The following is a 12,573-nucleotide window of genomic DNA, read 5'->3' on the forward strand; positions in this document are numbered from 1 at the left end:
GAGTGGTGCGCAACGGGAGCTGAGCCTGATGACAAGGGCCACGTCAGAAGTTCCCTGGAGGTGGCCCCATGATCGTCTTCAGACAGTCCTGCTAATAATATTTATATATTGAATGTGTATTTGGTGCTCTGGTGAGACCCCACCTGCAGTGCTGCATCCAGGTCTGGGGTCCCCAGCGCAGGAAGGACATGGACCTGCTGGAACGAGTCCAGAGCTGGATGCTCTGTGATGCTCAGAGGGCTGGAGCACCTCTCCTATGAAACCAGGCTGAGAGAGTGGAAGCTGTTCAGCTTGGAGAAGAGAAGGTTCTAGGCTGACCTTAGGACCTTCCAGGACCTAATGGGAGCTTTCAGGAGAGATGGATAGAGTCTATTTATAAGAGCATGGACAAAGGGAAACGGCTTCAAATTGAAAGCGATTAGATATTAGGGGAAAACTCTTTTACTTTGATGCTGGTGAGGCACTGGACAACTGGTCCAGTGAGTTGTGGATACCCCATCCCTGGAGGTGTTCAAAGCCAGGTTGAATGGGACTCTGAGCATCCTGAAAGATGCTCATAGTGGAAGGTGTCCCTGCCCATGGCAAGGGGGTTGGAACTGGCTGATCTTCAAGATCCCCTTACAGTCCAAACCATTATATGATCATATGAAATAAAGCTACTAGGTAAGCCACAGTGTACTTAGGATTTGTACAGAAATTACCACTTGTAATATTCACAGCTGTAGTGAAACCTGAGGGATTTTTTTTCCCCTAGCATTTTTAAAAATTATTTATTGTAAGCAATTTATTAAATTGCAAGTTGCTAATACTGAGGCAGGTGAGAAAATTTGAGTGCTCTGTGCATTCTAAAATATATGTATTTCTATTACAAAAATAATAATGAACTTTCTCCTTGGTTCTTTGGAATCTTGCATTTCTCCAGGGTATACAGAAGGCACAGTTAATAAAAATGGGATATTTAGTGTCTGACCCGGAGGTGCTTTTGGCAGGAAAGTCTCATTTTAAGCTTCAGTTCTCAGCATTAGCTTGAGCTTCCTATATTTTAATGTTTTTGAGAGTGAAGGGCAAGAAAAGGAGGAGATCATTTTAATACAATAACTACTAGAAGCACCATGGAGGGAAAGGCAGAAAATTGTTTTAGAAATTCAGATTCCTATCTGCTTCACCACGCTGGCAGTTCAGGCTTGCTGAGCAAAAATGGGAAGCTGTCTTCATTTTACCTATTTTTTCTCTCCCCTCCCTGTTCCTCATTAATTGGCATGGTAAGTTTGTGATGGTTTAAGAACTGTTGACAGATTAATTGATTCTACCTCAAGTCAACTGGGTGGAACGTGGGGCTATGGGAATTGGTTTTCTGGAATTCAAAGGATTTGACCACTTGCACATAACTTGCTGAAATGAAAGTACAAGAAAACAACATTATATTTTCTGAAACAAAATATGCCTGTTTCCTTTACTGAAATAAAACATCAGAGGTGACTGCCGGGTGACTGCCAGGTAAAATAAAGTTCAGAGGTGAGACTTGGACATGAGAAGGAAGAAAGTACCATAACCCACACAGCAGAATTCAAGCAGAGGTTCAGCAGGAGCTGACTGTATGTAGCAAAGAATTTAACCATTCATTAACCTCTAATAATATGTTTGATCACTACTACATGGATACATCCCTACCTTAAATATGTGAAAACACCTCTCCACTGTCAGTGGAAATGATGCAGGAGTTGCCCTGTGATGTCCCCTCCCTGCTCTTGTGTCCTTTCCTCTCTCGACAGTTTAGCCATGTCCCATGACTGTCCTTTCCCAGTGATGGGCTCTGTCCTCTTCCTCTGGTGCTGCCACTCAGTTTAATAAGATCACAGAATGGTTTGGGCTGCAATGAACCTTATAAATCATCTAGTCCCAACCTCCCTGCCATGGTCAGGGACACCTTCCACAAGACCAGATATCTCAAAGCCTGATCCAAACCTGGCCTTGAACACTTCCAGGGCATCCATAGTTTTTCTAGGCAACCTGTCCAGTGCCTGACCACCCTCACAGTAAAGAATTTCTGCCTAATATCTAATTTAGACCCATCCTGTCTCAATGTACAGCCTTCTCCCTTGTCCTATCCCTACGTGCCCATGTAAAAAATCCTTCTCCAGCTCTCTTGCAAGCCCCCATTAGGTACTGGAAGGATGTTACAAGGTCAGCCCAGAGCCCCTTTTTCTCCAGGCTAAACAACCCCAGCTCTCTCAGCCTGTCTTCATAGGAGAGGTGCTCCAGTCCTTTGAGCATTTTCGCGGCCTCCTCTGGCCTTGCTCCAGCAGGTCCATGTCCATCTCATGTTGGGGGGCCCAGTGCTGGATGCAGCACTGCAGGTGGGGTCTCACCAGAGCAGGGCAGAGGGGCCCTGCCTGCTGGCCACGCCGCTTTGGATGCAGCCCAGGACACATTTGGCTTTCTGGGCTGCAGGCACACACTGCTGGGTCATGCTGAGCAACCAACACAACCAAGTCCTTTCTCCTCAGGGCTACTCTCACTTCATTTTCCCCCACCCCATATTTGTCCTTGGGGTTGCCCAAATCCACAAGCAAGACCTTGCATTTGGCCTTGTTGGACTCCATGAGGTTTGCACAGTCCCATCTCTCCAGTCTGTCCAGGTCCCTTTGGATGTCATCCTTTCCCTCCAGTGTGCTGACTGCACCACACAGTTTGATGTCATCAGCCATGCTGTGGGTACATTCAATCCCACTGTCCATGTTGCTGAACTAGATGAAAATGTTCTTGGCTGCCTGTGGGACATTTTCAGTCTAATTACAGCCACTTATAAGAGATCTGGCATAAGCAAGGGGTTTGATGTTTAAATAATTTCTGCATTAGTTTTGCACAAGAGAAATATTTAAGTCTAAACTCTGTTACCAGGACCTCATGTCTGTTGTCCCCAACATTTCACACATGTGAAGGCAGAAAGGCTCTAGACAGGATTTGTCAGTGTTTGACGGAGACTGTAATATGATGTGGAGTTGCAGTACAAGCACTGCAAGCCACTCACTTAACACTTCATTTTGTCATAAAGACAGGACACAGATGCTGTCCTGTGCTCTTGCTATGAACCAGGAAGCTGAAGTCAACAGGATGGAACAGAGACCCAGGATGTTTGTGAGACCTGCTAAAGGACCTCTGAGAACATCCTTATACACCTGCTTCTCCTCTTATTTTACAAAACAACACACACAAACTCACTGGTGATTTTCTGTTGAAAGAACCTTCTTTGGTTGTGGTCCTTGAAAGTGCTGATGCTATGCTCAAGTGCCAGCCAAAATACCTGAAACTACCTTCTCCCAAACACCATCACAAGTACCAGCATGCATGCTGAAGCTTATAGGGATTGTGTGAAATTCATTTTTCTGTTTGTTTGAATAAGGTTGAGCCACACTAGATATGTTTCCCTGTGATACTTACTTGCACCTGTGTCATCCCACTGATCTTTGTGTCTCATGCACAGGACTGTTGCAAGCCTGGAGAGGTGCTGTGCTGAAATGCACTCTCCATTTTGCACAATCCCAGGTGCAGCACTACATAAACACTATCTGGTTCACCTTCTCTTTGCTCTTAAGTGACAGACAGGTATTTAGCTTCAAACAGCTAGAACACCAAAGGCAGTAATCCAGGCATGGATAACCACTGTGCACCACTCTTGTTATTTCTCAGGCACAGGGATTTTAACAGGCCTGGATTAACTTCACTCTGTGTATTGAGAGGAACCACTCCAGTACCAAATGCCTCAGTTCTCCCCTTTTTGTCTGCATTTGACTTCAACTGATAAGGGTGGGAATGACATTAACTTTACTAAATGCATCCCTAGAGCTGCCTTGTGCATCCTGCTAAATGATGTCTCTCAGGAAACATGCTTTACTTTGGTGAAAACTGTCTGAGTTGTTTTAGACAGGTTTCCCCCAAAAAGACACTAAGAAAAACCCCAGCAATCCAGAAGAAATACCAAAGTCTCGAATCATATTCAGCTTTGTTACACTGCTGGTTTCCACTCATGGAAAAAATAATGGAAAAACTCTGTCTTTAAAGTGATAGTTTTTATCCCCAAATGAAGAGATCAGCTACTTCGGGCTCAATAAGCCCAAAACAGCCAAGTTTCTGCATGCCTTATTTGTAGCATTTAGCATATTTGAAAAGCCCAGAAATAATCTGGTTTCAGAAGAAGAGCAAGGACTAAGCAGATTGCTTGGACTCTCACAGGAGTTCTTTAGCAGGACTGGGTGGATACAGGTGGTCATGGAAAAGGACAGTCTGCCAGGCTCTTTCTGCCCTCCATGATGTGATGCCCACAGATAATTGCATCTGTCAGGTGTGTGACACATGGCTACATTTCGTGGGTACAGGAGTGAAAAACATTGTCACAAGGCCTCTTGGCTCTGGGAGGCATCTGCTCAACACTTGGGCTTTTAACCTTTGCCATTGTGTGGCTGCAGTTTTGGTACAAAGGGCATCCTCAGCATGGGGACAAGTGGTGCTTTACTGAGCAGGGCACTTGTAACCCATTTGAAGCCAGAGCCACAGGGGACAGATTTGAAAGCACCTTCTCCTCCGCTCCCTCTGTGATTGTGCCATAACAACTGGAGTTTGTTAGATGAAGATGCCTGTCAGAGTAGAGGGTACAGGCTGGTGAAGGGCTCCTCTCAGGTGCTCAATGCAGGACCAAAAACCACACTTGAAAAGGACGAGTAATGGAAGAGAAGATGCTTACTCAGGGACCATCTTGCTTCAGGATGCTGCTTTGCCTGAGGAACATGCTTTTAAAGTCAATGCTGCAGCTGTATAAACCTACAATGAGGCTTTCAATTTCAGCTTTTTTTTTTCTTTTGTTACAGAAGCTCCCATTGCCTTTACATTTATGTATTTTGAAGAGAAAACCTCTATGCAGCTCTAGACTTTTTCCATCTGATTTTTTTTCTCTAAAAGGTAACATACAGCTAATGTCATCATAGACACTTGTACATGAGAGGAATCAAGGTGAAGAAAGAATGCAATAACCTTTCGAGTGGTTTTATTTGTTGTACTGCTTAGATGATGCAGCAAGGTAACCACCACCATAGCTTTCCACTGTGCTTAAACAGCTGTGATATTTATTATAAATATATCCATACACTAAAAGTAGCATCTTAACACAATTGGCTGCATTTTCTTTACTGGTGTACAAAGTTCTCCTTTAAAGGATATGTTAAATTGAACAGCATAATGATTTAAGCATACAACTACAAGTTTAATACCAGTAATGTAAACAGCATGCAACTCCCACAGCTTGTCTGTTTGAATAGCTAGTACTATTTTAATAACTTGTGCTTGAGTTGTGGTTGGCTAACTCCTCTAAAATCACTATAAAATATAGCAATTTACAGCTTTAATATTTTCCTTTATTTTCCCACCTGCAGTGAATCTTTCCAGCTTTTCTAGTAATTTCGTTTTGCCTTATTCCCCTCTTATACATTTTTCCCCTTTAAACTGACAAGTCTGTAAGCCTTGATTATTATTCAACATGTTAAATGCCTCAATATGATTTGGCATACAGCTGAGAAATCCCAGTTCTGTAAACAGGCATAGCGTTATATATTTATAAACTCTAAAATTTTGCATTAGTCTTTCTGGGTAATAACTCACAAACCACCTTTTTTTTTTATTTTTTAAAGGGTTAAAAGTATGTGGGCTAATTATCAAATTGATGTTGTTCACCTGAATCTCTTCTTATCAGTAATTTAAAACACTTGGTAGAAGAATTACCATAAGAGTTTAACAAAAGCCAAGGGAGATATACAGAAAGTACACTAGAGCTAAAAGACAAGGTAAGCTTGCTGCAGGTGAATTAATCTAGTCTTTTTGTGAATTCCATCTTTGTCTGGCTTGAATTTTTTTTGTGAATTCCATCTTTGTCTGGCTTGAATTTTTAAAATGCTGAACAATCCACTGCTGAAACAGAATGCTATTAACTAAATTTCTGTGGGGCTCGGTTTCACATCTCAGACTGAACACATTGTTTTTCATAAAAATATAAAGAGAAAGTATACTACATCAGAAATAATTATTTTTAAACCTCAGATATTTGTATGCTGTTCTTTGAAGATACAATTTGTTTACCAGTTTAATGATAGCTTCAGTGCACAGAACCTTATAATTCTAACTAGCCAGCTGCTCACATTACTTTACAGGGTGCCTTGCTTTTAACTGTGATTTTACATTTATTGAAAGACTACAGTAGTATGGTGCTTCTCAAAACACAGCAAAAATATATGTAAGACAGAGGTAAAAAAGAAAAGTGTTCAAAAAGTTAAAGATACTTGGAAACTCAATAATAATGACACCCAAAGGATTTTTTTTTACCCTGATCAACCCTTTTGTCTACTTAGCTCCCTTGCTTGGCACACACATTTTGAGTAAGGGTTCTATTCCCCAGTACTAGGTGGCTTTCAAAATTATCTTTAGTTTTAAACCAGCACTGCTCTTTTTTTTTTCTTATTTCCAGATTAAAGAAGAATTAGTTGTTTTAGGGATGAATTTGAGAATGTATTTATTTATGATTTATTTTCTTAGCTTAGTTTGGAGATTTTGTTTTGTAACCTCTCTGTTGCCTGGTTGTTTAATTTCCAAAGTAGTGCTGTCATGGGGAGCTATGTCTACAAAGAGAAAAATCACTACAAGTCCCTTGGGAGAGGGAGAAATACCTGATGGAGATGGAGTGCAGAGAGGGAGCCAGGAAAGGTTCATTTAACACTGACCTGTACTAAGAAGCTGAGATGTTGCATTCTTAAACAGGACGAGTTGTATTCATGGGTAAAGAGAACCAGTAACCAATTGGTCTGACCAGCTTGCCAGGCCCGTTAAACAAAAGCCAGTTTGACTGTAAATGGTTTTCAGGGTCACTCCATGTTAACTCTGGCAGCCATGTGATGCTGAGCATGTTTGGTGGGGGTCGCCTGAGCCTTTCTGCCTCCAGGCTGAGTGTTACAAGGCATCAGCTCCTGGTGTAGCTGTGCTGGGTTGTCCTTCTTACATAGAAAGGCTGGGTTGTCTCTACTCTTGATACAGGGGATCAAAAAGCAACATGAATTTAGCATGTTTCATTTCTCAGGTTTCAGGTTTTTAATTTCTAATTTCAGAGGAACTTAGCTGAACTTTCCATTCATCAAAAAGGATCATGGCAAGTGAATTATTCTGAGAATTGTCTTGCTTTCATATTTCTGTTATTTCTTTCTTTCCCTGCCATTTCTTTCAGTTGACTATAATCTATAGCCACCTTCCTTCATTTTTTCCTGTTACCTGATTAGTCTTTTCTTTCCTACAGATAGAGCATTTTCTCTCAAAGCTTGAGGCAGGAATTGTAGCTATAAGTGGATTGCACTTGCTGTCAGAGGAGGCTGTTGACTTCCAGAGGAGCTGTGTTTCCATGTTACCTTCTTTTGGGCTCAGTTCCTTGTGCCATTTTAGAGATCGTGTGGGGTTTCTTTGAAATTAGATGCAAAATATAATTCACTCAGCACACAGATCCAGAAAGGCGCTTTTGGGAAAAAGCTGTCTTGATGTTCTGCTTCCTTACATCTCCTCAAACCCCAAACCACTTGGCTTAGCACTCACATACTCAGCATAATGATCTATTCTCCCACCAGTAGGTATTTGCCATTTAGGCACTATCTAGTCAATATTCAGCACTCTCAAACCTTAGGGCCTGGCCTTCATGCTCAGCAAAGCTGTTCCCCAGAGGGAGCCCATACCGATAGCTCTCCACACTCTCGGCTGGTTTGGATTTTGTGGGGATGGAGTCATGCTGGTAGAGCAAAGCTGACTTTATCATTCCAAAGTCTTCCTGAATCTTCATCCCTGAATAGACAGCACCCGAGATGTTTTCTGCCACATGGGTGTAGCTCTGGAGGTTTTTCACGTCACAGAGGTTGTCACTGTATTTCAGTGCGGGTGGCTTGTAGGCCTGGTAGGACACCTTGGTGGTGGTGGTGATGACTGTCTGCAGTGGTGGGGCCATGGGAGCGGGGCTGGGGCTGTACCTGCAGGGATAGTCCCCACTGCAGTAAGGGTGGGGAGCACTTGTTGCCATCTGCCCGTAGTCACTCCGGTCTCCGATGCTGGTTTTCCCCCACGCTGGTTTCAGTCCGTAATGTCTGCCAGGGTTATCAAAGCTCTTATCATGGGGGGTCACAGCGTTGTAGTGAGACCCGTTCAGACTGAGGGGGTCTGCATCAATGGCAGGACTGGGCAGATCTTTGTAAAATGTTGGGTAAGGACTAGAGCTTATAAAGGTAGGAACTCCAAACTCATAACTACATGGCATGGGCATGTAGATCCTTGGATTTGGGCATTTAGGAGGGTATGGTGATAGCTGGTCCTCTTGGAAGCTGGCTGAGTCGTAAGGTGCCTTGTAGAGGTCTGCATTCTGCAGCGAAGGGTAAGACTGGGCTGGAACTGAAAAACTGGTGTCTGTGAAGATACCGACTCTTTCTGGGCCATCCATGCAGTGAAAATTCTGTAGGTTATTGGTGTAACCACTGCTGTCAGGGTACCTTCCTGCCTGACAAGGAGAAATAGATCTTTAAGATACAGGAATCAATACTGCCCACACACAAAAGTCTCAATACTTGTGCTGTTGCTAGTTTCAGCTCCAAATTAACAGATTTGTTATTAATACATGTTAATAGCATGGTGTAAAGCTTTGTTTTGCCCTGGGATTCCCAATACATACTTACCACATCTTTCTAATTGACAAAAAAAGTCTTCATTTTTGTCACCTTTTTATTTCATTAATGATTTTGATTTACCTCTGAATTTAGAGTTCTCTTTTTCTGGGAGTGGTGATAAGAGGACATTTGCTTCTTAATTGCACTTCTTCTTGCCTCTGCCTCCAGTTTACTCTCTGGCCGGGGGTGGTCATGGACTCCTTTAGCCTAAATTAGGATTAACTGAAAATTAGATGTGAACCTGGAAGGGGGGAAGATTAGAGAAAATGCTATAAGTAGCACAAGGGGTAGTCACAGCATGGTCTGTGGTTTGGCTCAAGAAAAAAGGAAGGAGAAACTAAACATGGACAAATTCATTATGAAAACAATTAGAATAAACCATTATTTGGATGTAGATAGAAGGAAAAAGTGAAGGAGAAGTCAATGAGGACTGCAGAGCTGATGAAGGAACAAAAGTGCTACCTAAATTTGTGACATTCAGGAGTAGATAATTAGAACCAAGGGAAAAAAAATTAATTTGATTTGTTTTCTGCAGTCCAGTACTCAGTTCTGCCTTATGTTCACATATATAAATAGTATAAATGGGCTTTAAAGAGGTTTCATGCCACAAGATGAAAAAATATTCCCTTAAAGCAACACACCTTCTTGAACAGGACTGAAAATTATATCCTGGAAAACCATCTGAAGATGTTCTGCTGTTTGTGGGTATGCAGATCTACATAACCAAAGTTACACTGGCATACAATGAAGTAATGGACACTGCATTTCCTTACTCATTTGTCTGAACACACCTACATACAGTCCCTAAAACAAAGTAGGAAGCTAAAAATTGCTTTTAAAACATTGTTCTTTCTCAAGCAGAAATTAACTTCTAAGCAAGGGTTTATCAATTTTTTGATAGTAAAGTCTTCCAGTTTTGCATGTCTGTAAGAGAACATTTGAATAAGAGTAATAAAGGGGGGAATCTGGGAATATGGCTAGTTTTCTTCCATTTACTGACTGGAGAACAGAATTCACTGCCGTGTGAGTCGGGGAAAAAATTATCCAGGAGAAAATGTAATCTCATAGAATAGAAACTTTTTGTTTTGTTTTTGTTCCAATGCTGCTAAAAAAAGAGAAATCAAGATGAAATTTCAAATTTCAGCTAAGATTCTTTTTTTTTTCTGTCAAGATTTAAAATCCGTCAATATTCAAAGGCTAGTTTTACATGAAGTAGAATTATTATGCTTCAACTCATATAAACTAAGTAAAACTTTTTTTCCCCCATTTATTTTAGTAGGAAATAAATATTTGGAAATAACATTGGAGAGATCCAGTTGTCATATGCAACCAGGGTGCAAGACAACAGTTTTTTTTTCATATTTGTGTTCTGTAAAGAGGAAGACTACCCATCAGTGATATTGCAGTTAAAACTGAATATTGCCAACCCATAAGTACTGCTTTTAAACAGACAGCCAAGTGTTATTGTTTTATTTGTTCTTATCATGTTCATATTAAAGAGAAATTCAGTCATGGACGAGACCTCCATCATGCTCATCATGGTCTGTATCACATAAAAAAATGGGGGGAGAAAGAAGAAATCACGTTACAGGTATCATTTTATATACAGGTTATTTTTATATGGTGTGCAAAAATACATACAGCTGCTTTCTACCTGGAAAAATATTGCTTTGCCATCAAGCCTCCAGAAGTTTGTGACCGGGTAGCCACTGTGTCCTCGGCAAGGAATCAACTCGAGGGCAGAGTTACAGTTGGGGCAGGCTTTCTCTGTGAACAGAAAGAAACTACTAAAAAGGTTGGTTAAGGACAAGGATGTTGCCTGAGAGTAAAGAGAGCTCAAGAGCAACATGATCAGACTTTTCCAAAATTCAGATTAAAATGTACTATTTAATGAAATGCAACATGGACTACCAAGTATAGCTAAATGGTATGAACTAGAACTTCGCACTAGATGTATACGCTAGTTATTTAAAGGATTTATCCATATCCCCTTAAATATTTGCAGACAGACATTGATGAGATTTGGAATTAATCAGTCACTGCAATTATGCCTTAGTCTGCCTGCAAGTAAGGGTGACTCCAGTTTGGAAATCAAGCCCAGATGCCAGAAACGGGGTTCCTTGGGCATCGCAGCCTCTCACTTTGCTGCTTCTGCCGAGCCTTGTCGCATATGGCGGGGCGCAGCTGCAGCCTGGCGCCGCCGGGCAGAGCGCAGCTCCGGGCACACACCACCACGCCCAGGCAGGACTTCTTGAGGATCTGGCAGTTGTGGTTGTTGGTGTTGCGCATGGCCCAGCCGCTGAGGTGTCGCTGCGCGTTCTTCTCCTCGCTCGAGTAGATGAGCCGCACGTAGCCATCGGGCCACTCCTGGAAGGTGTCGAAGTGCTTGGGCTCCTGCAGCGGGACAGGTCGGGTGGGAGGGCAAGGCAGCAAGGAGAAGAGCAAGAGAACATTATTAACGTATTACAACCTGATATTTTTGCCTTCTTATAAGACACATAACAGGGGCAAATGCTTTTTCTATCACCAGACAAGCAGCACAAAAAAACATCCAAAGAATAGCTTGTTCAGAAATGCTCTCTAAAAGGGCTAGGGCAGGCTGAGATTCCGTATCTGAAAAGAAAGTCAGGATCCTTTCCTCTTTTGCATCATGCATTGTAGCACTGTCTGCTGATGCATTTGCCTTTTCCAGTGAAGTTATATCAGCTATAAGACATCAGCCTTATTCCCAGAATTCACTGACTAGTGTACTATCAGAGTGCACAGACAAAATACAAGCCACTCTGATCATGACTGCTATTAAGTTCTCCTTGTTGTGGGATAATGCACCTGCAGGCAGGAAACTAGAAGTTTTAGCTATGGAATGGCTTCTTAAAGTGCATCTAATATGATTTGAATAAGGCTTTTCCCAAAAAGAATAGAGATAAAAAGATTTGTTATTGCAAATGTACTTCCAATATATGTGTAGTCGCACAAACAAAGAACATTTCAGTTTGGGATTTCACGGCTTTCTGGAGTTCCTTACTAAAATGTAATTACTAGACCTATGAAAGAAGATTTTAAACTGCAAATATTTATAATGCAATACATATTTAATATATGTATGTACCACATGTGAGAGCAATCCCAGCAAACAGAAGCAAACTACAGCCTTAAGACCTTCATTAAGGCATAACAGTATGGGCTCTGTAAACTTAAACTCTAAGAGGAAAAAAGTTGCAAATTTAAAAATCCATTTGAATTTCACAACTAGAAAACAGTGGAGTGCTCATTGGCATTAAAGTGTTGCATCAATAAACCAAATAAATAATTAGGTAGCTTGGGTCATAGTAAACAATCAATTCGAGTTCCTATTCAACATTTATTGAACAAGGAGGAGGAAGAGGGTGGAGGAAACTGTCCAAATGGAGCCACAGGTTGTTCTAGGAGTTCATATCCAGGTAGGCAAAGCTGTGTATCAAATCCATACTTTTATTATAAGTGACTCTATAAAGACTATAAAACAACACAAAGTGAAAAGAGGAGTAAAAGCAGATGTAAAACAAAGCTCTGCTTAGAGCTTAGTTCGTTCTGCTGTTCCCCAGCTCCACGTTAGACCTGGACGGAGCCTTTCCCCAGCACCTCCCCGCCCACCCGGTACCTGCGGCAGCTTGGGGTCGTTGATGTCCCAGGTGAGCTTCATGGCAGAGAGTGGCTGTGGGTGATGGCTCCCGGCTTTTTATGCCGTCGGGGCGTCGCTGAGGTGTGGGCGGAACAGCAGCACCATCACCGAACCCCACCGCGGCCCCTGGGTGGGGCAGGAGCTGCGTTCCTCCTCCACGCCACAGGCGGGTTTCGCTAC

The 12,573-nt window shown here is 42.1% G+C and overlaps 1 protein-coding gene across 1 annotated transcript; it reads right to left on the minus strand.

Annotated features, from left to right (window-relative positions):
• Positions 1-7,217: 7,217 nt before the first annotated feature.
• GCM2 (glial cells missing transcription factor 2) lies at positions 7,218-12,414 on the minus strand. The gene is made up of 5 exons (XM_002186707.5): positions 12,373-12,414; positions 10,874-11,126; positions 10,387-10,499; positions 8,814-8,939; positions 7,218-8,566 (listed from the first exon to the last, which is right to left on the minus strand). Exons 1-5 carry the CDS (start codon positions 12,412-12,414, stop codon positions 7,682-7,684), a joined length of 1,419 nt encoding a protein of 472 aa, XP_002186743.5. The 3' UTR covers positions 7,218-7,681.
• Positions 12,415-12,573: the final 159 nt, after the last annotated feature.

This window comes from Taeniopygia guttata, chromosome 2 (genome assembly GCF_048771995.1).
Source record: "Taeniopygia guttata chromosome 2, bTaeGut7.mat, whole genome shotgun sequence".
Classification (NCBI taxonomy): domain Eukaryota; kingdom Metazoa; phylum Chordata; class Aves; order Passeriformes; family Estrildidae; genus Taeniopygia; species Taeniopygia guttata.

What these genes read in the sequence shown, in the direction of transcription:
- GCM2 (XM_002186707.5), bottom strand. Translation starts at nt 12,414, where the DNA reads ATGAAGCTCACCTGGGACATCAACGACCCCAAGCTGCCGCAG. An exon ending in ACGACCCCAAGCTGCCGCAG is followed by an intron (nt 11,127 to 12,372) that starts GTACCGGGTGGG and finishes GTCCCGCTGCAG; the next exon opens with GAGCCCAAGCACTTCGACAC. An exon ending in GGCTCGGCAGAAGCAGCAAA is followed by an intron (nt 10,500 to 10,873) that starts GTGAGAGGCTGC and finishes TTCTGTTCACAG; the next exon opens with AGAAAGCCTGCCCCAACTGT.